At 52.7% G+C, this 25476-nt stretch overlaps 1 protein-coding gene across 1 annotated transcript in view; it reads left to right on the top strand.

The window, feature by feature from the left end:
* Window positions 1-25476, top strand: part of SLC22A23 (solute carrier family 22 member 23) — a 144105-nt gene that overhangs the window by 116660 nt on the left and 1969 nt on the right. The window contains exons 5-9 of the mRNA XM_060109951.1: window positions 4964-5091; window positions 9398-9500; window positions 11743-11975; window positions 13572-13604; window positions 14724-14847. Coding sequence (XP_059965934.1) covers window positions 4964-5091; window positions 9398-9500; window positions 11743-11975; window positions 13572-13604; window positions 14724-14847 — 621 coding nt within the window. The remainder of the gene's footprint in view (window positions 1-4963; window positions 5092-9397; window positions 9501-11742; window positions 11976-13571; window positions 13605-14723; window positions 14848-25476) is intronic.

Below are 25476 nucleotides of genomic sequence, written 5' to 3'. Positions count from 1 at the left end.
GCTTTCTCTCTTGATACAGTAACATCATTTACATTGGTACCATTGAAAAAGTAGTTCCACGTAAATAAATTTTCCATATAATTCTTTAAGAATCGATACTTTATTGTAGCTGTTTAGGGTGGGAATCTTTCTAAAATATTTTTTCCTGCTTTTTAAGTAGTGCTGTAAGCCTGAAGTGGGAAAAGTGACGCTGCCCTAGAGATTCAAAGGCCAGGTCCCAGACCTATGAATCAGTGCCACCGGGGAAAGGCTAAGTGCAAATCAGAGACCCCCTCGGGCTTCAAGTTCAGACGTGTGACTCTGCCTTCTTCTGTGAGTGATTCAAGGGTTTTCATCATGTCAACAGACACGCGTGTGCTGCAGAAGTGATCCTGCAGCAGGGTCTGTGGTGTGGGGCGCAGTCTGGTGCCCCCGGGCAAGGTCGGGAAGCCCGTGCCTTCCCGGTTGGGGGTTTCCTGCTGCCCTCGCCCAGCCTCTCTGCCCCTCACCGCCTCCCCGACCCCCATCGCCGCCTGGGTGTTCTCCTCTGAAGAAAGCCTGGGTTTGCAGTGCGTCCTCTGTAACCTCCCTGGCGCTCAGTCAAAGCCTCTTCCTTAAATTTCCGGTTCTTGGCTTTCGTGGAATAAGTGAGGCCACGGGGTTCATGGCCTGTAGATCCAGGCGGAGTTTGGATGTTCTCGGGATGCACTGGGAAACGAGGTGGCCCAGGTAGGACTGACCTGCGTTGGTGTCCCCAGTGCACAGGTAGGATGTGAGCGTGGCTTACTCCCAGGATCTTGGGGTGGACACCACCGTGCACACCCCTGGGGTGACGGTCTCCGGACCACCACGGGGGCAGTTGTGTGCCCGTCTGGAAGGGAGGGAATTTCGGAGAGCGTAGCTGGCATTTTCCACTGAAGGTGGGGGCAGTGTGACAGCAGAGGGAGCACCTTGAGATAAAGGGGGCGCCAGTGGTTGGAAGGATGCGCACCCACAGGGCAGGGGTCAGCTCGGGGCGGGGAGGGCACTGCAGGGGCGCCAGGACTGGGGCAGGAGGTCGGCGGAGGGGGGCGGAGTTCTCTGGAATATTTTAGTTTTTAAGTAGAGAATGGGTTTATCTGTGATTTGCTTAATTAAAAATTAATTTCGTGGCTGAAGTCTTTAAGCACAGCTTCCTCACCTGTGACTCATGCCTGCTGCCGGGAAGACGTGGCAGGTGACAAGGGCAAGGCAGGGGTGGCACCGTCCACCTGCAGCCCCGCCACCACCCGTGGGGATGCTGACGTGTCCACCGGATGCTCACACTTCTGCAAGGAAGTGTCTGCATCTCAGGGGAGCGATGCCCGAGGCTGACGCTCATACCCAGTAGGTCCCGTTCTGCCTCAGGGAGTTCAGGTCTTTTCCCAAGTGAGTTAAATGAAGAGGTTTTAGATTTCAGAATCTTCTGGATTCTGGAATTGTGAATGAGGGATCCTGGACCTTCTAACCATCCTGAATGTATTTCGGAGGCCTCAGGACCACGTGCCTTGGGGCGAGAGGTCCATCAACCTGTGACCATCCTCAGGGAGGGGATGGTACTTCTGCCCAGGGCTCTGCGTTTGCCCTTCCTGGGCCCCTCGCTTCCCGCCAGGGGCTTAGGACTTGAACTGGACGAGAAGAGACTTTTGGTTTTGCCCACATCCTCCCGCAGGAGCCCTGGAGCCACTGAACCCCTGGCTTGGACGGATCACAGCCTGAAAGTCTCCCGAGTTCAAGTCCAGCTCTGCCCCTTTAATAGCTACATAATCCGGGCAACGTACTTGAACCTGCTGTGCCTCCGTTTTCCCATCTGTGGAAGAGGGGTGATAACAGTTCTGCCACACAGTGCGCTGGAGAGGACCAGATACTTCCAGCTTTCAAACACTCCTGTCTCTCCACCCACTCCGGGGACCACTGCCTGTCCCCGTAGCCATCGCCCCTTCTGGCAGCAACGGCAAAGCTCCCTCCTAGAGGTGCCGCTGTGGCTTTTATGCACATTACTGTGTTCGCAGAGGTCATCCTCAAGGTCGCTTTTTCTTAGTATCCACACGTGAGGGTCCACCAGCAGACGTGGGCTCCAGCTGCCTACCGTGCTCCTTTATTTTTGTTGAAGATGTTGGGTATTTCTGAGGCTCAGCTACACTCCTGCCAGATCCTGGGCCACTGGCCAGTTTTTTAGTTTTCATGGTGTTACTACATTATGTGCCTGTCAGCAGACATTTCGTTAAATTCCCGTAATGTGGCCACACTGCACATTATCCAAGCTAGAACCACCATCTCTGAGCTTTCTCACAGGCTGACAGTTCAGTGAGTTCTTTATGACTTTGCAGCAGGTTTAAATACCCAGAGGGCACCGTGGCATCTGGAAGGGCTGAGGAGGTGGCGCTGGAACGGTATCTCCCAAACCCCAGTCATGGGAGCGAAGTCTCCGCACGTGGGGTTGGTTTCTTTGCTGCATCCCCCAGGGTTAAGGATGTGGGGTCCTGAGTCAGACTGCCTGGGGTCAAATCCAGCTCTGCATTTCACCGCCCTGGAATCTGGAACACATCCTTGAGTGCTTTGCCTGAGTTTCCCCATCTGTGAAGTGGGGATAATGTTACTACAACATAATGAGCTGGAAAGACGTAAATTCATGGGAAATGTGTAGAAGGGTGAGTGTAGGCCAGGCAGGCGTGGAGGAAGCGGCCTGCAATGCTGTCCGCCACCAGAGACGGGACGTGTGGCTAGCAGAGCCCTCCTGGTCCCTGTGCCCAGGTCCCCGGGGAGAGCCCTGCTTCTTTACTCGGGTTCATTCCGGTCCGAGGGCTGCCCCTCCGTAACCTCAGGTCCTCCCCGCCCGGGGCCCTGCCTCTCTCCTCTCCTCCTCCTTCCTCCTCTTGGATCCAGGATTCTGGTTGTACCAGTTTGCAGTAACACAGACTGTGTTTTCTCAAAATGACTAAATAAAATTAAAAGTCAATGAAACAAGATTGCAACCCCGCCACTACCCCCCTCTCAAAACCGGTATGTTTGGAAATGTTATGTATATATATGAGATATGTCTGTCTGTCTAACTGGCTATCATAGGTAAGGAAAAATCCTGATAGAAATCAAAATATTTATAATCAAATCACAGCAAGAACTACTTACCAAAACGTGTGAAATGTTGCTAAAGTGATACTTAGGTGAAATTTTGAAGTCTGAAATGCATATATTAGAAAAGAAGAATTAAAGTAATGATCTACGTGTCTGTCTTAAGAAATGAGAAAGTGACACTGAACCCAAATAAATCAGAAAGACGGATGGAGGTAACGTAGGAGAGAGCTATCGGGGCGGGCATTTGTGTTAGGTTATTTCATTATAAAGGAAAGATCTGATAAAATATGGCAAGTGTTAATACCGATATAATATTGATGTCTGTTATGTTATATTCTGAGTGTTTCTGTTTGCTTGAATTATATTCAAAATTAATTTGTAAAAACTAGAGGCTAGTAAAGCCAACATTAACTTTTATTATTTTAAAAAAAAATCAGTGCTTACAGTTTGAAACCTGTGTTTTATCAGCTTTCCAATATGGGCTCCTGGGAGAAAAGACATGAGACTTTCTGAGCCCGTCTTACTGCTCCGGCCGTACCTCACCAGGGTGGGCCCCCAGCTCACCTGCACCTTTGTGCAGCCACGTGGGATGGTGGCTTTTTGACTCTTGGTGACAACCCAGGTCTCCCAGCGTAGATTAACACTCTGATCAGACCATCCCTGTACCACTGAAGTCAGCTGTTTCTATAAAATACATAATGAACATTTAGAAACTTGATTTTTTGTTCAAACAGGTAAGGGAGTGACAGCCGTTACATCATTAGTGATGTGACTCTGAAATGAAAATTTACCACTGATAGCTTTTGCAGCTTCTGGCTTACTTTGATTAGAGGCTCCCCAGAGCTGGTAGGGCAGGTGTTGGGTAGTAGCAAAGATGACTTCTTATCAGCATCAGTCATGATTCCTTGACACTCTGTAACTGACATGAAACACAGGGACGCCTGGAGCGCTGGGCCCACAGAGGCTATGCTGTCATCCCCAACCTTGACTTCCAGCTTTTGCTTCTCCCACTCAGGGGTGCCACCTGCTTCAAAATCAAGTCCTGAGGGAACACAGCCTCCATCCCTGGGCATGTGGCAGTGGCTGGTTTCTCAAGAGACCTTGTGACCTGCAAAGTCTCAAATATTCACTATTTGGACTTTTACAGAAAAAGCACGCTGACCCCCTGCTCCAGACAGGCACATGGTTCTCCTTGATGGACTTGCAGATCTCATTATAAACATAAAATTACAAAAAATGCGTTGATAAGACACTAGTTTGGTTTTGTTTTTTTTTCCTGATGGGACTCCTCACCGGATTTCATCCTAAACACGAACAAACCAGCAAGGAGTCTGTTGCTAGTTACACTTGAAAACCATCACCCACCTCAGGGAGGCGTTCTGGGCAGTTAGCAGCAAGACGAAAATAATTCTGCAGTTGAGCCCTGGGAAAGTCAGCCTCCAAATGTTCAAAACGGAAAGTGCCTGTCAGGTTGCTAGGATGGGGGGCATTTTTTTAAAACTTAAAATCATTCTATGAACATTTGTTTTTTGAGACAAAGTATCACAAAAGCAGCCCTTCAATGAATTGCTGGAACGTGCTTTAGTAATCCAGCATTCTGGTGAAAAGTATACACAGATTTCTTGACCTAGCTGGGAGGATACTGCTCCTTTCTGCCTCATTTTAAAAATTGCAACTTCTACACTTTCTAAGAGAAAACCAGAAACATCCAGGGCCACGGTCTTCTCTCGTCTGCTTGGGCCAAGAGAGGGTCTTGAGCACCCGCTAGCCTCCACCACTCACAGACGGATACCCAGTCCGACCCGGCTGGGCGCTCCCAGCCCCCGACAGAGCTGCGTCTTCACGCCTCACCCGATGGGAAGACCCTCACCCACTCCCTGTCTCTTTGCAGGATCTTCCCAGAGTCCCTGCGGTGGCTCCTGGCCACCCACCAGTTTGCGTCGGCAAAGAAGCTGATCCTGCGCTTCACACAGAAGAACCGCATGAACCCCGAGAGTGACATCAAAGGCGTGATGCCTGGTGAGCCTGTGTTCCCTTCAAACCCACAGCCCCGCCAGACTTGGGGGACCCGCCGCCCATCCCGCCGGGACCAGGGGTCACCCCACATCACCCCTGGTGCCTTCGTTGCCCAGCCAGCTGTCCAGCTTCCTGTGACGGTCGGTCCTCAGCCAGACCAGGAACATGGCCAAGTCCAAATCCACAGGGAGGCATGACCTTGCGTGCCCCTGCTCCTCGGGGGAACCTTGAGGGTTGAACTGTGCCTGGCACACAGCCTTGCCTGCCTGCGGTTTGGTGCCGGCAGTCCTGGCCGGGGGGCGCTGGCCTTCGCTGCCCCCCTCTCCCAAGCAGGACCTTCAGAGAGCTGCTGTGTTGTCTGTATCTGTCAGGACCTATTGGTTGGGCCTCTGAGGAAGCGGAAAAGTTCAGATCCATAGAATCGCTGTTTATCAGGACCATCAGCATGAGCTAGATCAGATCCATGAGAGCACCCAGAGGGTGTTAAAATCCAGACTCCTGGGCCCCTCCCGGCACCCAGAGATTCTGATCCAGTAGATCTTGGAAGGAACCCCGAACATTGTGTGTTTAATAAGCATTAGAAGTGATTTATTGTGACCTGCAAAGTCTAAAATATTGACTATTTGGACTTTTACAGGAAAAGCAAGCTTCTAATATCAATATTAGAAGTGTATTGATATTAACTTAAATCTTTCCACAGCATTTCTGTGCAAGGTACTGTAATTATCCCTATTTGCAGATGAGGAAACTGAGGCACAGAGAGGTTGAGTATTTTGCCAGAGGTCACACAGCTAGTGAGTAGTAGCGCTGGACTTGAGCCCAGGAAGCCCAGCAGAAGCAGCTTCCCTGTGCTGCTTCCGAGAGAGAGGGTGATGGACGTGCTGGCGTGGCGGGCAGTGGGGGTGAGGGGTGAGGGGTGAGTGGACCTCACTCCTTTCAGGCCACGTTTGCTCCTTTTGGAGTGTCTGGCTCTTGTCCCCAAACTTGTCCAGGCCCATCCATTAGCAGGTCAGCGCTCTTAAGTCAAAGTGCCTTGTTTCTGGCATTTCCCTAATTAAATCACCACACTCCACTTCTTTCAGGTTAAAATATTGTCTGAGAGAAGCTTGTTTTCTCCATCCTGATTACTCTGATTCATTTCCCTCCTGTTTTAAGAAAGTGGTATCCTCGCTTAGGAGCTGGGCTGGTGCTGGTCTCTGTGCTGGGGGGCAGGCAGCAGCACGCGTGACGCCCCCTGACTGGGGGCTGGGGTGGCATGTGCTCGCGCCCCGGGGCACACGGCTCTCACCCGCCTCTGGGTCTCTGCTCCCTCACTGTCAGGCGCACGGTGACGGTGACGTGATGGCACCAGGGCAAAGCTGGAGGAAGGCGGGTGTCTGTGTCCTCGAAAGTGGCCCCTTGCACCTCCCTAGGCTGGACCGGTTTGCCTGCTTGTATGCTGCGTCCCAGCACCTTATCTAGGCCACCGACCAGCATCCCATCCCCAAGCCCCCAACCCAGGCTCTCACCCGCCCTGCCTCGGGGGCTGAGACGCCATGCAGGCGTTGGACCCTCGTGAGAACCTTTACATACGGAAAGGGGCCCCAGGAGGCTGAGGGCTGGAGGCACGGCTTCCCTGCTCCCGGCATTCCCTCCACATGGAAGGAGCCCCTGAGAAAGACTGAACCGGCTCCCCTTTTTCTCCTTGGACGTGAGCCAGGTGCAGAGAGGGGGTCCCCAGCATCCTGACCGCAGGGAAGCAGCCGAGTCCGGCATCACCAGGTCAGGCAGCGAGTCGGGGGGGTACGAGGCCCCCATCAGGCCCACAGGGGCTTTACCCAAGCCCTTCTCGGTAACCGAGCGGTGATCCCGCCCCAGGTGCCTCACTCCGTCCTGTCCGTCCGTCCTGAACCCGAGGTGAGAAGCGGGTCCCTGTATCGGGCCACCTCAGGGTCCCCAGCGTCCGGTGACTTGCACCAGTCACACCCCAGCAGGAGATGAAGCCAAGGCGGCCCCAGGCAGCCGAGCCCAGCGCCCTGCCTCTGACCCTCCGCGCCTACTTCCTGCTCCTGCAAGAGGCCTCGGGCCTCGCGCATTGAGAGGGAATTTCTGGGGTCAGCAGGTGTCCCCGAAGTCCCAGGAAGGAGTCTCCGCAGTGGGTGGGGAGAGGCCAGGACGGTCTGAGTCGGCCGGAGCCTGGGGCCAGGAAGGCCTCATGGCTTCTTGCGTGTCTGTGGTGGTGTCGAGAGGCTGGGGATGCAGGTAACAGAGACAACATACCAACAGCCCCAGAGAGGTTAGTGTAATTCCACTTAGAATAATGCAGTTACCTCTGTAGACTACAGTCAGCTTGGGCTTCAGAGTTTAAAGCTTTAAAAAAAGAAAGAAAAAAGGTCATAATTACAGTTACTACAGCTTCTTAACATCTATTTCATACACTAGAAAGTATCAGGAATTAAGTTTTAGCTGCATTACAAAAAAAAATTTTTAACCTATATAGCCATGCGAATGGACATTTAGTTTTTCTTCCTGGAAGATTTCCATGGTGGGCAAGTGTGGCTATGATAGATAGGTAGGTTCCTGACCAGTTTCACAACAGTGAAGATACTCAGATCGTTGGATCAACGCTATGTGTTAACCATGTTTTCGTGCTCTTTAAAAGTTTTCTAGTGTTCTGACCATAGGGAAAGTATGTCTGTAAATCAAATGAGCCTGTTTTCACAGAGGGGATAATAAAGGCCAGGAGGATGTCAGGAGCTGAGCGTCCAGCCGTTCTGGCTGGCGCACGGGCCTCCAGCTCTGTGCCTGAATATTGACACGGAAGAAAGTTCTGGAAACTGAGGGAGCATGGTATCCCTCGGACGTAGGACAGGTGTCCCCTTCTCCCTCTGTGCCCCAGCTGGTGACACTGATCCAAACACTTTTTTAAATTAAAAACTCCTAAACCGTTATGGTTAAGCAACCTGTTTCTCCTTCCAGCTGTAACTAGTGAGGTTGGTGACCCTCTCGCCATTGGATGGCAGGAAAGAGGTAGGACGTCCAGGGGTGAGAGTGCCCCTGAGAAGTACAGGGAGGGGGACACACCTCAGAGACCCCCCCGAGGGGCCTGCAGCTCCTGGGGCCCTCTTGAGGCCCCAGGAGGCAACCCCACTTCCTCCGGGCCTTCCCACCCCACTGCGTGCTCTATTTTTAGTAAACTTGTTTTGGATTCCTCTTAGGTTTATAGTAAAGTTACAAAGCGAGCACAGAATTTTGAGAAACCCCCAGTCCGTCTCCCTGTTGTAACATCTCGCATCCCCTGCGCCTGTTACGACTGGGACACTGCCATCGCTGCACTGCTGTCAGCCAGCCCAGCTGCAGCCTGGACCGCACGTCACCCCCAGTGACCCTGCCGTAGGATCCCACCCAGGCTGCGTGCGCTCACCTCCCCGCCGCCTGTGGTCGGTGCGCTGTCAGCCTTTCTTTGCGTCCCCTGACCTCGGCAGTCTTGATTGGTTAAGTCTCCTTTTTCTTCTCTGGCCCCTGAGAAAGGGGTCCCCTCCCCCGAGGGCACGCCCAGCCAGGGGAGCGGGGACAGACTCGGAGGCTGAATGTGCGGCATTTCTGCTCACAGATGCCGGGAGATGGGGAGGCTGGGGCGTTTCCTCGTTGGATCTTCCCTGTTGAACCGTCAGCCCCAAGATAGCGGCAGACCCCTCGACCTTGCTGACGTGGGCCTGGCATCTGCTCAGATCTGGTCTGGGCCCCCCGAGAAGCTAGGTCTCGTGACCAAGCTGTAGTTGGTCACGTCACCTGAGCCGAGACGCCGTCTGTCGGGCTCAGTGCACATATGTGCACGGGCCATGCCTCTCTGCACACGTATGCACACGTGTTCAGTCAGTCAGTCATTTCTCCTCCTAATATGCGGGCCATGCAGGGGCAGGTGCAGAGGAAACAGCCTCAGCCTGTTTGGCCCACGGAGTTGGTTTGGGGACCAGAGCAGTGCGTGGGTCTCCTGGTCCCTGAGCAGAGGGATCAGACTCTGTAAGGAAGAGGACCCCTGCCCAAGCCCGACCAGGGCCTCCGCGCCCGCCAGCGGCCTCCGCAGCCCTTCCAAGCAGACGGAGCCCACAGGTGGCTGCTTTGTGTGTCCTGGCGCCTCCCTGTGAGCCCCGTGGGCAGTTACACCTGCCAAGTCAGTGTCTCTGTGGCGAGTTTTCTACCCTGAGAGCCAGGCCCTGCCCCTGCCTTAAAGAGAAACACTCTCCTTCTCCTGACCCCCGAATCCGCGCATCCGGCCGTCGGGGGCCTGCCTGGCCGAGCGTGGCTCACGTGTCCCCCCTCCCTGCAGAGCTGGAGAAGGAGCTTTCCCGGAGGCCCAAGAAGGTCTGCATCGTGAAGGTGGTGGGAACCCGGAACCTGTGGAAGAACATCGTGGTGCTGTGCGTGAACTCGTGAGTCACGGGCGCGGGTGGGCTCGGGCCTGGGGCGGGGGAGAGGCGCCAGGGCCGGGGTGAGCCTGAGCAGCCCCCTCAGAGCTTCTGAACAGCTGTCTGAAGGGCTGAGAGTGCCGGCAGACGCGGACCCCCAGCCTCGGGGCAGCCAGACATCTCCCCCTGCATGCCACTCGGGCCGCACAGATGTGTCCCAGGGGGACAGGGCTGCCGGAGAGCAGGCTCACGTCCAGGGACGTCCTAGGAGCAGGGCTGTCCGGCCATGTGCCTCCGGGATGCACCTCCCCCCGAGGCACAGTGGTGGGGGGCTTGGGGGCGACGGGACCCCCACGTGTGGGCCTCCAGGCACCCATCACGGGCGAGGGGGCCAGGCTGCTGAGTGTCCTCGCTCCCTGCGTGGAGCCAGCGCCTGCAGAGGCCCTGACCCCAGGGCCGCCGCGGGTGGTGATGGGCCAGCCCGGCCCCGGGTATGACCTCCACACGTGGCCAGAGGCCCTCCCACCTTGCCGACCACATCCAGCCTGGCGCCGCAGGTTTGGACCTGCGCCCCCGTGGCTCACAGCGTTTCCTGCCAGCGCTGCCCCGGGGTCAGTGTGCACTGGCAGGCCTGTGCTGCCGACTCACAGCTCAGTGGCCCCGCCCTTCCCTGCTGCCCGGGTGGGGCCTCGTTCAGGGTCACAGGTCATCTAGACGGTAGGGGATTAGAGGTCACTGGGGGAGGGGAGCTTGCACCCTTCCGTGCACAGTCTCAGGACGGCTGCCGTCGGTAGAGAGCGAGGCCCGGGGGGGACCTCTGGCCCCACGTCCCACAGCTGCTCCTGTCAAAGCAGCTTCATTGAATCAGCTCTCAGGATTGGGGTTCCAGGTTAAATAACTTGGGGGAGGGAGGATACAAAACACCCCAGCACCAAAGCAGTGGAAGAGCCCGGATCTGACGGACACCTCGTCCTGCAGCCGAGCAGCCGAGGCCCAGGCAGGGGAAGGGCCAGCCGCGCCGCACGCCTGGTCGGGGCCGAGCCCTCAGGCCCGTCTCTGCACAGAGTCGGCTCCAGCCCGGCCACCCGCTGCCCAGTCTCAGGCAGACGCCGGCTGGGCCAGTGGGACCGTTTACAGTGGGGTCACTTCTCCAACTTTTATTTTGGAAAAAACACAAATGGTGACATAGACAAGATGGGGAGTTTCCACCTTAATGATTCTTGTTTTGGGGGAGGGCGAGCCAGTCTCTCCGGCTTTGTTGTGGTCGGAGGACGTCCTTCCACCAGAACAACATGGTGGGAGACCCGCCCTGAGACCAGGAGCCCCGCCCAACTCACCCCTGTTAGGCCGTCCAGTGTGGCCTGGGGGAGCCGGGTCTGCCTGTCCCCAAGGGGAAACGCATGGGTTTGGCAGAGGGCGGCTCCCTCCTGCAGGGCCGGGTCTGTAGTTGACCTTGATGCGTCCTCAAGTTCTGCTGAAAGCATGGAGGGAGGCTGGGAGAGAAGCGTTTCAGCTCAGAGAAGGATGCAGGCGCTCGCAGCCCTGCTCCCACGGGGCACGTCCACCGGGGCCTCAGAGCCCTGCTGCCCTGTGCTCCCAGGGGACACAACACATCTTTATTCCTGTTCCCACAGTGGACATCCGCCTGAGCGGCTGAGACACACGTTTCTCTGCGGGTTTTTGTGACCCTGTGGGGCAGGAGGGGGCTGAACCCAGGGCAGGGCGGGGAAACGGTAAATTAAGCGTTGAACGGCCTCCCAGACCAGATGTCCTCACCGGCCTGACCCTTCCTGCCCCTCCAGGCCACCTGAGCCGCGAGTAGCAGCGAGGGCGGGGAGGAGCCAGTTCTCGGGGCGGGTCCCCAAGTTTCCAGAACCCCGGGAGAGGCAGAGGTGTAGACGGGCGGTGCGTGCTAGAGGCTGTGCTCACCTGCTGCACTGTCCGCCTGTCGACCTGCCTGGAAAGTGGGTCTGATGGGCCCCCTCGGTGCCCACGATGCGGGCTCAAACGCAGGGACCCTGGGGGTGCCTGCCTCACACCTGGATTCCATGAGAAAGACGGCGTTTGAGCAGAGGGTCTCCCTGCTTGTACGCCCACACCCTCCGTAAGGCCACGGCAGGGAGGTGACCACGCACATCCCCTCCCTGAAGTCCTCTCTGACGTGCATTCCCCGCCACCTTCCGAGTGGCTGCTCTGCCCCTGGACGCGACGCAGTGTGTCCCGCCCCCGCTGGAAGGTGGTGGCCCCAGGCACTGTGTCCCCGCAGGCTGACCGGCTTCGGGATCCACCACTGCTTCGCGCGCAGCATGATGGGCCACGAGGTGAAGGTGCCACTGCTCGAGAACTTCTACGCCGACTACTACACGGCGGCCGGCATCGCCCTGGCGTCCTGCCTGGCCATGTGCCCGGTGGTGCGGCTCCTGGGGCGCCGGGGAGGCCTGCTGCTCTTCATGATCCTCACGGCCCTGGCCTCGCTCCTGCAGCTCGGGCTGCTCAACCGTGAGTGGGCCCGGGCCCCGGGCGGGCGGTGGGCAGGGCCTGGCATGTTGGAGGGACCCTCCAGAGCCCTGGGTGGATGGGCAGCCCGAGGTGTCCCCCCAGAATCGACAGCTGCAGGGGGCTACTTTGGGAAAGACGAGCTTTCACTGCAACACGTGCGTGGGGTCCCCCCTCCTCCCATCCGACCCCACGGCTTCCCGCTGCCCCCGGGCTCCCTGGTAGCCGGGGCCCTCACAGTCCTGGTGGGCTTGATGACCCCACTGGGGGCCACGCTCTCCCACTGTGATCCATCACGTGAGAAGGAACGAAGGACTTTTTCCTCATGTGAGATCAAGGGTGAGATAAATACATTTTGACACCCTTGCACTGGGACACTGCTTTTCAGTACGTGTTTCCAAGTTCATCAGCTGCTCTTGGGGCCAGAGAGTTTCTCAGTAAACGTTAAAAGTAATTTAAAGAAGAGCTATAGCCGGTCCGTGTCGCCCACCCAACTCTGTGAGGCAAGCGCAGTGCAGCTCCAGGTGAAAAAAAGCCCTCGCCCGCCACGGGGACGAGCCGCAGGTATCTGACCGCCTGGGGCGAGGCGGGAGTGAGCCGGGCAGCCAAGCCTTCTCGCCCAGGACCGTCCCCCCACAGTGGACTCAGGCGCCGCGGGGACCACATGGCTCTGATGGCTGCCCTCCCCCCTGAGCTGTCAGAGCTCGATCAGCGCTGCTGGGAAAGTCAGAAGCTTGCAGTAGTGTTTCAGGTCTGCGTGATGTCCAGGTGGGGAGGGAGTATCCAGAACAGAAGGAAGAGAGAGAGAAAACCGAGGACTTTCTCAGCCTTGTTGTGCAAACTGGAGTCTAGAATAGCCAGTGTCAGACTCGGGCAGTTTTCTGACTTGGGCACGTTCACGTGCGTTCCGCATCTTGCTGGGAGACTGGTCTCATTCTCAGCTGTGACCACATGGGGTCTGTGCCCTGGTGGGGCCGCCCAACCTGCCCTTCGGGGAGTCTTCTGCAGCTCCCGCCAGCTGGGCGGACACGCAGGGGCCCGGCAGCCCCGGCTCTCACAGCCGCCCTTCTTAGTCCCTGAGCAGGGATGCCCAGGAGACCAGGCACCGTGGGGACCAGGCTGGGAGGGCATAGCGATGCTGTCTGCCGGGTCTGCCCACAGCACTTGGTGCCCCGAGCACAGACCAGCAGTGACTTGAGTAACTTTGGACAGGGCGAGATTCCCCCCTTTGGCTTGAGGGCGGGCGCTGCGCGAGGGCCCCTGCTCTCAGGAGCTGGCGTCCTCCCCAGGTTACGAGGCCAGAGGGGCCCAGCCCTCCCTAACAGGAGCTCCATTTGGTCAAATGCCAGCCCTGATTCCCTGGACCCTCCCCCACGTCTGCGCCACGTCCCTCCTGCTCTCTGGCCCCTGGATGCATCAGCTGGGCTCCCCGAGTGGGCCTGGCGGGCTGGCTGCAAGGCCACCCCTGCTGGTCCCAGAGGGGGTGTGCTTAGAAAGCAGTCACGTGGAAGCCCGCGGTGGTGACTTCCGTCCGACCTGCTCTCTTTGTCCCCTCCCTGCCCGCCTTCCTCCTCGTCTGCCGCCGATTCTGCGGTCCAGTGATCGGAAAATACAGCCAGCATCCAGACTCAGGTGAGCCGAACGCACGTGCGGCACCGTTGTCTTTTTTATTACACCTGCAGGGCATTTTCACAAAGACTCACAGACCTGTGGTTTCCCTTTCCTCTCTCTCCCCTCCCCCTTGCACCCCAAGAGTTGCAGCTGAAGTTGGCCGTAGGTTGGACACTACACGCATCCACTTGTCCTCTCTGCCCCTCGCGCCTCTACAAAGTCGGGCTGCCCCCCGCCCCCTTTGTGCCCGGCTTGCATGCTGCCCTCGCCCCTGCCCCTGGCACCAGCGGCCAGCACAGCCCAGCAGCCTCCACTGTGATACAGGGCCTTGGGGACAGGCCTGGGCTGGGCCACACGGCCCTGGGGGCCCTGGGGGCCTGGCTGACCACGCCACCAGGGGAAGCAGCCGTCCCCGCCTGTGAGCGACACAAGCCTGCTGCTCTCGGCCTCTGGGACGGCATAGCCGCTGCCCCGCACGCGACACTGCTGCGTACACGTGCCTGGCCTGACCGAGCCCATGCCGCCAGGGCTCCCAGTGCAGCCTTGTGGGGAACTGGGCTGCGCCCCGAATGTGGGACCCCAGCAGCTTGCTGTGCCTGCCTAGCGCCACCTGGGTGTGAGGTCAGACCCGGTGCCACTGGCAAGATGCTCAAGTTGGTCCAGCTCGCTCCCTCCAGGCCCATAAGTTCTCCTCTTGGGGTTGAGTTCTCGTTCCCCTCAGTCAAGCCTGGGCTGCCCTGTCCCTTGTATTGGACTGGTCGGGCCTGAAGCCAGGATGGCCAGGCTCTCTGGAACCAGAGACCTTTCTCTGGAGCTGAGCCGGAAGGCTGGACAGGAGGGCGTTGCCATAGCGTCGGGGAGACCACCAGCCTCCCTCCCTGCCGGCCGCTCTAGGCTACGGCGTCCGGCAGAGTCAGCCTGAGCCCCACGTTTTAGACCCAGAGGGACTCCCGGGGGACCCGACAAAGGCTCCTGCCAGCAGGGCTCTGACCTCCCACCCCGGGACATGCTGCATCTCCCGGGCCTGCACCTCAAACCGGGCAGAGGGGAGGAGGGAAGACCCTTCGTGGGCCCCAGGCCGCCCTCCACCCCTCTCCCCGGCTCCCTCCGCCCCCTCACCACCCACTGGTTCTCCCCCAGGAATGAGCGACAGTGTCAAAGACAAGTTCTCCATCGCCTTCTCCATCGTGGGCATGTTCGCGTCCCATGCAGTGGGGAGCCTCAGCGTGTTCTTCTGTGCAGAGATCACTCCCACAGTAATAAGGTGCGTGGCGGGCGCTCGTGCAGGGGCGTGTTTCTTCTGAGGACACGGGGGGCGGGGCTCCCAGTGAATGAACCACCGGCTCCGCTCCAGCCTCCGGACGAGCTGCGGCCCATGCTGGGCGTCAGCTCCCAGACCGCTGTCCCGCCCTGACCCCCAGGGAACCCAGAGTCAGGTGAGGGCTGGACCCTGGGTCCCGTCCAGGCAGCTGGAGGGACGGGGAGCGTTGGGGGCACAAGCGGCATGGCAGGGCCTGGAAAAGGAGTGGAGTGGGGAGGCCACTGAATTTACGCCTGTGCTCCAGCCCAGACGCCGTCCACTCTCCTAGGAGGACTCAGGAAACAGTCTTTTTCACAGACAAAGCAGAGTAGAAAGGGCCTTGGTTTTCTACTGGCCTGAGAGGCCAATGTCTCAAGTCCAAAGAAGGGCCTTGGAGAGAAAGCCCAGCAAGTTACATCACTGATTTGTTTGACAAATATTTGTTAAGAAGCCGCCGTGTGTCCGGCAGAGGCCGAGTGTGCAGCCCGGCCCCCAGGAGTCCGTGATGGGTCTGTTTACTGAAAGGCGGGGTGACCTGCACTCAGCTGCCTTTGCTTTCCTGGTGAGGGGGGTCTGCTCCGTCTGGCACCGTCCCGGGGAGTGGTACGCGGGCGGGCACACCCTCAGGTGCTGTCGAGGTTACAGCAACATGGAAGGGTTTCCTTCTGTAAAGGGCATCACCTCCCCGCCGTCACGCTGTCTTCCCAGTAGCCTGTTGTGACTTTCAGTCAAGCTCCTGAACTTGGTGTGGGAACGTCATTAGCTTGCCCAGCGCACACGCTCTATTAAAGTGTAATTGGGAGTGTGGCAGTTAACCGGCTGTGGGATACCGCCCAGAAGCCAGCATGACGGCACCCTTCCATCCTCCCTTTCCGACGTGGGCGACAAGCAGGGGCCAGTCCCATTCAGGCAGGACGCCCAGGACTGACCATCTGGCCCCTGGTGCCGGGCTCTGGGAGGAGGCCCACGTCTGCAGGCGTCACACTGACGCAGCATCTTCACTGGCCTCGCTCTGATTCATCCTCCTAGATTCTTACATACACACGCCAAGCCTGAAGGCTGCCCCATACCCAGGGAATAAAATGCCAGGGAATTGTGCATTTAAGAAAAAGCAAGCAAATGCAAGTAATTCACCCTGGTTCAACCCTCTGCTTAACCTGACATGGGAAGTGAGCCTGGAGCTTATTTCATGCGGGACGTTGCAAAGCGCCCCAGGCGGACAGCAGCCCCTCGGTGTCTTTCTTTACCGGGCTAATGTCCTTCCTTTACCAAGGAGCCCAGCAAGGAGGACTGTTTCAGGAGACCAGAAGTCGAGGTCAGAGCTTTGCGTGGTTGTGTCTCTCTGGGGGTGGCCACCCTCCCCTCCAGCAGTCGGCAGACCTCGTTAATCATCATTAGATTTTGCTGAAAAGAGCTGAACAAGCTACACTGAAGGAAATGCAGTATCCTTTTCCTCTCTGAGGCAAACCTGCAAGGATTATTTTGGGGATAGAAAATGTTCTCGGGGTCAGCTTGCCAGGATGACAAACTCGAAAACACGTTCACTTGACCCTAGGTGATGCGTTTATAGTTGCAGAGGAAGGAGGTGAGGTCCGGGGGGTCTCCTGGTGGGGACAGGTGGTTCTCTGGTGTGGCCGGTGAGTCACTCTCCCTGCTGGACACCCCTCGTCCCAGCCCTTCCTTGCATGTCCACCCAGGGACAGTCCCACGAAGTCGCTGGGAGGAAATGGACTTCCTGCCCTCCCCCGACTTCTCACGGGTGAGCCCGGAGGAGCTGGGAGGGCCGCTCAGGTCTGTGAGCTTCACGTGGCCTAGTGCAAAACTAGCCTTTTCTACAACACGGTGTTATAAACACACCCTCTGAACAAGAACAGCAGCGAAGGTTAGGGGTTGGCTACCGAGGAGCAAAGAGGAGGGTAAGAACTCCTTTGCACAGAGCCCGGGGGATGTTGGCTGTCCACGCATGACAGCTGTCCGGCACGCCCACCCAGACGCTGACGGCGCCCTCCCCGTGGCCTGCAGCTACAGCAGGTGCTTCTCGGCATCCTCCCCTTGGGCCTTGGCAATGTAGGGGCAGCTGGTGGCTTTGGTGTGGCAGGCCCAGTGTCACCTGGAAGCTGCAGGAGGGTCCCTGAGGCCTCGCTGTCTCCGTGTGCCCTCACAAAGCAGGGCGGGGTGGGGGGGCAGGCCCTGGTGTCAGGGATGCATCCCTCACCTCCCGACACCTCCTCAGGCTCCCAGAGCGCTGGGGCCCGGCTGCAGGGTATTTCTTCCTTTTTTGAGATATAGTTGATACACAACATTATGTTTCAGGTGTACAACATAGTGATTCACAATTTTTGAAGGTTAATATATAGCAGTTTAAAGGTAAATTATAAAATACAGGCTGTAGTCCTGGTGTTGTACAGTACATCCTCGTAGCTTCTTTCATACCTAACAGTTCGTACCTCTCACCCCCTACCCCTATGTCGCCCCTCCCTGCTTCCCATTCCCCACTGCTTACCACTAACTAGTTTGTTCTCTGTGAGTCTGTTTCCTTTTTGTTAAGTTCCCTAGTTTGTTGTATTTTTGAGATCCCAAATATAAGTGATATCATACAGTATTTGTCTTTCCCTGACTTGTTTCACTTAGCATAATGCCCTCCAAGCCCATCCATGTTGCAAATGGCAGAATTCCATTCTTTTTGATGGCTAAGTAATATTCCACTGCATATGTATACCGTATCTTCTTTATTTGTCAGTAGACCTTTAGGTTGCTTCCATGTTTTGGCTATTGTAAATAATACTGCTATGACCACAGAGGTGCACGTATCTTTTTGAATGAGTATTTTCAGTTTTTTTTGATACATACCAAAAGTCGAATTACTGGATCATATGGTAGTTCTATTTTTAGTTTTTTGAGAAACCTCCATACTGGTTTCCATAGTGGCTGCACCATTTCACATTCCCACCAGCGATGTACGAGGGTTCTCTTCCCTCCATATCCTCATCAACATGTGTTACCTGTTCTTTTTGATGACGGCCACTCTGACAGGTATGAGGTGACACCTCACTGTGGTTTTGATTTGCATCTCCCTGATGACTAGCAGTGTTGAACATCTTTTCACGTGCCTGTTGCCCACCTGCATTTCTTCTTTGGAAAAATGCCTATTCAGTTCTTGTGCCGTTGTTTCAGTCGGGGTTTTGTTTGTTTTTGATGTTGACTTGTATGAGCTGTTTATATATTTTGGATGTCAACCCCTTATTGGTCATATCATTTGCAAATAGGGTCTGCCATTCAGTAGGTTGTCTTTTCATTTTGTCCATGGTTTCCTTTACTGTGCAAAACCTTTTAAAAGTTAAATTAGGTCCCATTTGTTTCTTTTTGCTTTTGTTTCCTTTGCCTGAGGAGACGAGCCACTTCACCACCTGACACCTCTTCACCCGCTCCCTGGCTGCCCACCCCCTTCTCCGGCTGAGCTCTTCCCTCCCCTCAGGTGCCCACCCCTTCCTCCAAGTGTCTTCCTTCCGGAGACCTTCCTTCTGGCTCCTCCCTGTCCCCACCCCCAATGGACCCCACCCGCTGTCACTGCTCCAGACGTGCCTCAGGAACGGGCACCAGGGACAAAGATGGCCTGTGTGTCACGTGACACGTGGGGTCGTTTAGCTTGTTTTAAAATTGCATCATATATATATATATATAAATGTTTATAACACACACTCCATGAGTGACCGCAGGCCGAAGGGATGATGGGTAATCCTCACCGTTAAACAGCAGGAGGGGGACAGACAGGACAGGGGACAGCCGCACACAGGTTGCATCCCCCCCCGAGCCCCTGACTCGGGCCTTTAGCGGGCAGGGAACCTGCATTCCTCGTGGCCTTGGGCACGTCCTTCAGCTGGGCTCATCTCTGCCCCAAAACAAGACTAGTCATGACGGCTTTCTCGTGGGGGGACTGGTGGGGGACAGACTGTACACAGAGGGTCTGTGGCCGCAGTAAGTGGCAACTGGCGGTGTCACTTAGGAAAATATTCCTACCTGCATATTTTGGGCAGTGATACTTAATTCTGTAACGATCGGCAGAAATATTTGTTCATCCTTGACTTCACAGAAAGGTAGTCAAGACAAATTAAGTAATACAAAGAAGGAAGTGGAAAACAGGAGGTTTGTTCTCTGTGTCCAAGATGCTGGTATTAACATGGTTAAAAGAATGATTTGATTCTTTTTTGTTGTTGTTTTTGGTTTTTGGTTGTTTTTCTTTTTTTCCTTTATTCCTTTTATTTTTTTCTGAAGATTCTAGAATTCTTGTCAAGCTTGCTACTTCTAAGAAGTCTGCCTGTATACTATCTTTCTATCCTCAAAGTAATTTAGGTATTATTACTAGTAAAATAAAGACAACCAGTAAAAGCCTTTGAGCTCCGAAAGCACTAGAAGGCAACCTTGCTCCCGGTTCTCCTTTACCTGTAAATCGAGGCGGCTGCCGCTCTCCTGTTTAAACATGAGCGTGTGCTGCCCTCTCGTGACAACCTGGAGAAAAGCAGAAAATGTACGGAGTCAGCATTTGCGGGGAGAAAGATGAAGTTAGCACCTTAGAACCAAGCACGTAATGATCCCGTTCTCTAAACTGAGATTTCTAAAAGAAACACAGATCCAAAAATGGAATACCAGATTCTGCCACTGTTGTTCCTAACCTTACTAATTTCAAGGTCTCCTTGATAGAAAACCAATAGAAAATTGCTTTTGTGGAAAAAAATACATAAGGCTATATTGCATATTATATGTGTATGTGTACATGTATTGCATTATATATATATGCATCTGTAGGTATGTCAGTACTTTTTAAAAACAAGTCATCGAACCCTACCATAAATCAAATACGTTCCATCTCATTTGACATGACTTGCTACCATGACACAGTTCACCTGGACTCTGAGGGGAAGCCGGCTCCTTGCTCAGGAATTCCTCGTGGGCTGTGCACTCACGTCCCTGTGCACTAACCACGTGAGCAGTTTACTGCACTGAGCGGGGAAGCCTCTCTCATGCTCATCAGCACCACCCCCACTCAAATCACGGGAACGTCAGGCAGACACATGGGCAGTTTTGTTTTGCTTTAATAAATTTATTTATTTATGGCTGCGTTGGGTCTTCGTTGCTGCGCACAGGTTTCCTCTAGTTGCGGCGAGTGGGGGCTGCTCTTCGTTGCAGTGCGCGGGCTTCTCATTGCGGTGGCTCCTCTTGTTGCTGAGCTCGGGCTCTAGGCACGCGGGCTTCAGTAGCTGTGGCACAAGGGCTCAGCAGTTGTGGTGCACAGGCTTAGTTGCTCCGCGGCATGTGGGATCTTCCTGGACCAGGGCTTGAACCTGTGTCCCCTGCATTGGCAGGTGGATTCTTAGCCACTGCACTACCAGGGAAGTCCCACATGGGCAGTTTTAGAGAAAATGGTATCTCACTGGTATCAAAGGCCCATGAAACACGTCCTTTATTTCCGGTGCCCCATACAATTCCTTGTAGCCTCCTGTGGCTTCCTGGAGTGGCCAGACTCATAAGGACTGAAGAGCTATTTCAGGTGCTCGTTTATTCACCTTCCAGGTGGAGTCCATCACACCGCTCTTTGTAAGGGTCATCATATTTACTCTGCCCCATTCACTGGGACAGTGGCCCTCTTGCCGAGGAACCAGGGTGATCTGATCTGCAGCATCCCAACGTTTATGAAGCACAGTGTGTGCCATGGATGTTCCAGAAAAGAATCCTTGACTGTCTTTTCTCCATTGTACATTCTTGGCTCCTTTGTCATAGATTAATTGACCATAGGAGCGTGGGTTTATTTCTGGGCTCTCTATTCTGTTTCACTGATCTATGTGTCTGTTTTTGTGCTAGTACCATACTGTTTTGATTACTGTAGCTTTGTAGTATAGTCTGAAGTTGGGGAGTGTGGTTCTTCCAGCTCCGTTCTTCTTTCTCAAGATTGTTTTGGCTATTTAGGGTCTCCTGCGTTTCCATTAAAATTTTTAAATTATTCTAGTTCTGTGAAAAATGTCATGGGTATTTTGATAGGCATTGCATTGACTGTAGATTGTCTTGGGTAGTATGGTCATTTTGACAACATTAATTCTCCCAATCCAAGAACACGATATATCTTTCCATCTCTTTTTGTCGTTTTCAATTTCTTTCATCAGTGACTTATAGTTTTCTGAGTAGGTTTATTCCTAAGTATTTTATTCTCTTTGTTGCAATGGTATATGAGATTGTTTCTTTAATTTCTTTCTGATAGTTCATTGTTAGTGTATAGAAATGCAACAGATTTCTGTATATTAATTTTATATCTTGCAACTTTACCAAATTCATTGATGAGCTCCATAGTTTTCTGGTGACAGCTTTAGGATTTTCTATATATATTTATAGTATCATGTCATCCACAAACAGTGACAGTTTTACTTCTTCCTTTCCAATTTGGATTCTTTTTATTTCTTTTTCTTCTCTGAGTGCTGTGGCTAGGATTTCCAAAACTGTATTGAATAAAAGTTGCAAGACTGGGTATCTTTGTCTTGTTCCTGATCTTACAGGAAATGCTTTCAGCTTTCCATTGTTAAGTATGATGCTAGCTGTGGGTTTGTCATATATGGCCTTTACTATGTTGAGGTATGTTCCCTCTATGCCCACTTTCTGGAGAGTTTTTATCATAAATCGGTGTTGAGTTTTGTCAAAAGCTTTTTCTGCATCTATGGAGATAATCATATGGTTTTTATTCTTCCATTTGTCAATGTGGTGTAACATACTGACTTGCAGATACTGAAAAACCCTTGCATCCCTGGGATAAATCCCACTTGATTGTGGTGTATGATCCTTTTAATGTATTGTTGGATTTGGTTTGCTAATGTTTTGTTGAGGATTTTTGCATCTATGTTAATCAGCAGCCTATAACTTTGTGGTATTTTTGTCTGGTTTTGGTATCAGGGTGATGGTGGCCTCATAGAGTGAATTCGGAAGTGTTCCTTCCTCTGCAATTTTTTTGGAATAGTTTGAGGAGGATGGGGGTTAGTTCTCTAAATGTTTGGTATAATTCACCTGTGAAGCCATCTAGTCCTGCACTTTTTTGTGTTTTGGGAGTTTTTTGTTGTTTTTTCTGTACGCGGTCTTCTCACTGCTGTGGCCTCTCCCATTGCGGAGCACAGGCTCCGGACGCGCAGGCTCAGCGGCCATGGCTCACGGGCCCAGCCGCTCCATGCCATGTGGGATCCTCCCGGACTGGGGCACGAACCCACGTCCCCTGCATTGGCAGGCGGACCCCCAACCACTGCGCCACCAGGGAAGCCCGTTTTGGGAGTTTTTAAATTACTGATTCAGTTTCATCACTGGTAATTGATCTGTTCATATTTTCTATTTCTTCCTGGTTCAGTCTTGGGAGATTGTACCTAAGAATTTGCCCATTTCTTCTAGGTTGATGATTATTATTGGCATATAGTTGTTCAGAGCAGTCTCTTATGGTCCTTTGTATGTCTGTGGTGTCGGTTGAAACTTCTTTTATCATTTATGATTTTATTGATTTGGGCCCTCTCCCTTTTTTTCATGATGAGTCTGGCTAAAGGTTAATCAATTTTGTTCATCCTTTCAAAGAACCAGCTTTTAGTTTCGTAGGTCTTTTCTATTGTTTTTTTAGTCTCTATTTCATTTATTTCTGCTCTGATTTTTATTTCGTTCCTTCTACTAACTTTGGGTTTTGTTTGTTCTTCTTTCTCTAGTTCCTTTAGGAGTACAGTCAGGTTGTTCATTTGAAATTTTTCTTATTTCCTGAGGTAAGCTTGTATCACTGTAACTTACCTCTTAGAACTGCTTTTGCTGTGTCCCATAGGTTTTGTATTGTTCTGTTTTCATTTTCATTTGTGTCTAGGTATTTTTTTGTTTCCTCTTTAATTTCTTCAGTGATCCACTGGTTGTTTAGTTACATATTGTTTAGCCTCCATGTGCTTGTGTTTTCTGCAGTTCTTTTCTTGTAGTTGATTTCTAGTATCATAGTTTTGTGGTCAAAAAGCTGCCAGATATGACTTCAATTTTATTAAATTTCCTGAGTCTTGTTTTATGGCCTAGCATGTGATCTGTCCTGGACAGTGTTCCATATGCACTTGGAAAGAATGTGTATTCTGCTGCTTTCAGATGGAATGCTCTCTTTATATACACATCAATTAAGTGCATCTGGTCTCATGTGTCATTCAGGGTCAGTGTTTTCTTACTGATTTTCTGTCTGGATGATCTGTCCAGTGATGTGAGTAGGCTGTTAAAGTCCCCTATTATTGTGTTACTGTCAATTTCTCTATGTCTGTTAACATTTGCCTTATATACTGAGGTGCTCCTGTGTTGGGTGCATATATATTTACAATGGTTATATCTTCTTTTTGAATTGATCATTTTATCCATAATGTGGTGTTCTTCTTTGTCTCTTGTAACAGTCTTTATTTTAAAGTCTATTTTGTCTGATATGAGCATTGCTACTCCAGCTTTCTTTTGATGTCCATTTGCATGGGATACTTTTTCCATCCCCTCACTTTCAGTCTGTGTGTGTCCCTAGGTCTGAAGTGGGTCTCTTGTAGACAGCATACATACGGGCCTTGTTTTTGTATCCATTCAGCGAGCCTGTGTCTTTTGGTTGGAGCACTTAGTCCATTTACACCCAAGGTAACCCAAGGTAATTATCAATATGTATGTTCTGACTGCCATTTTGTTCATTGTTTTGGATTTGTTTTTGGAGGTCTTTATCCCCCCTTCTTCTCGTTTTCTTCTCTTGTGATTTGATGACTCTCTTTAGTGTCATGTTTGGATTCCTTTTTCTTTTTTATGGGTGTATCTCTTACAGATTTTTGACTCGTGGTTGCCATGAGGTTTTTATATAGCAGTCTATATATACATGTGACTGTTTCAAGGTGCTGATCTCTTAATTTCAAATATACTTTTAAAACTCTGCATTTGGGACTTCCCTCCTGGCACAGTGGTTGGGAATCCGCCTGCCAATGCAGGGGACACGGGTTTGAGCCCTGGTCCAGGAAGATCCCACATGCCATGGAGCAACTAAGCCCTTGCACCACAACTATTGAGCCCACAAGCCTAGAGCCCGTGCTCCGCAACAAGAGAAGCCACCACAATTAGCCTGTGCACTGCAACGAAGAATAGCCCCTGCTCACTGCAACTAGAGAAAGCCCGTGCAGCAATGAAGACCCAATGCAGCCAAAAGTAAATTAAATTAAAAAAAAACAAAAACGAAACAAAGAAAACCCTGCCTTTGTACTCTTCTCCCCTCACGATGACTGTTTTTGACATCATATTCTACATCTGTTTTCTGCATCCCTTAACTGCGTATGTGGATATAGATGATTTTACTACGTCTGTCTTTTAACCCCCCACTGGCTTTGTTTGTGGATGACTTCCTACCTTTACTATATGTTTGCCCTTACCACTTAGTTTTTTCATTTCATAGTTTTCTTGTTTCTAGTTGTAGCCATTTATTTTTCTTCTAGAGAAGTCCCTTTAACATTTGTTGTAAAGCTGGTTTGGTGGTGCTGAACTCTTAGTTTTTGCTTGTCTGTAAAGCTTTGATCTCTCCATCAAATCTGAACGAGAGCCTTGCTGGGTAGAGTATTCTTGGTTGTAGGTTTTGTCCCTTCATCATCATGCCATTCTCTTCTGGCCTGCAGTTTCCACTGGAAAAACCAGCTGATATAGCCTTATGGGAGTTCCCTTGTGTGTTATTTGCTGCTTTTCTCTTGCTGCTTTTAATATTCTACTTCTATTTTTTGGTATTTTAATTGCAGTGTGCCTTGGTGTGGTCCTCTTTGGGTTGATCCTGTTTGAGACTCTCTGGGCTTCCTGGACCTTGATGTCTGTTTCCTTTCCCAGGTTAAATAAGTCTTCAGTGGTTACGTCTTCAAATATGTTCCGTGCCCCTTTCTCTCTCTCCTCCTTCTGGGACCCCTATAATGCAAGCATTAAGTGCACTTGGTGTTGTCCCAGAGTCTCTTACACTGGCCTCACTTTTTTCATTCTTTTCTGTTCAGCAGTAGCAGTGACTCCCACTGCTCTGTCTCACTGATCGATTCCTCTGTATCACTTAGTCTACTCTTGACTCCTTCATTTCAGTTACTATAGTCTTCATCTCTGTATGGTTGTTCTTTATATTTTCTGACTCTGTTAAAAGCTTTTAACTCCTCACTCTGTACATCCATTCTTCTCCCGAGTTCTCTGATCATCTCTACTATCATCATTCTGGACTCTTGCCTGGGTAGACTGCCTGTCTCCACTTCACTTAGTTGTTCTCCTGGGGTTTTCTTTTGTTCCTTCGTCTGCAGCATGTTCCTCTGCCACCTCATCTTGTCTGAGTTGCTATTTGTAATTATGTACGTGGTAGGTTACGTTTCTCGACCTCAGAGAAGTGGCCCTCTGTAGGAGACATCTCATGCATCCCAGCAGCACGCTCCCCCTCATCACCCAAGCTGTATGCTCTAGGGGTGCCCCCTATGAGGGCTGCATGGTTCCTTCTGTTTTGGAGGGCTATGTGGGTGGTTTGGTGGGCTTAGTTGGCACCTGGTCTGGTTGACTGCCAAGCTCTGCCTTGTGTGGAGGCCACTG

Source organism: Mesoplodon densirostris, chromosome 10 (assembly GCF_025265405.1).
Source record: "Mesoplodon densirostris isolate mMesDen1 chromosome 10, mMesDen1 primary haplotype, whole genome shotgun sequence".
Taxonomy (NCBI): Eukaryota; Metazoa; Chordata; class Mammalia; order Artiodactyla; family Ziphiidae; genus Mesoplodon; species Mesoplodon densirostris.
This window is presented reverse-complemented; position numbering and strand designations above follow the sequence as displayed.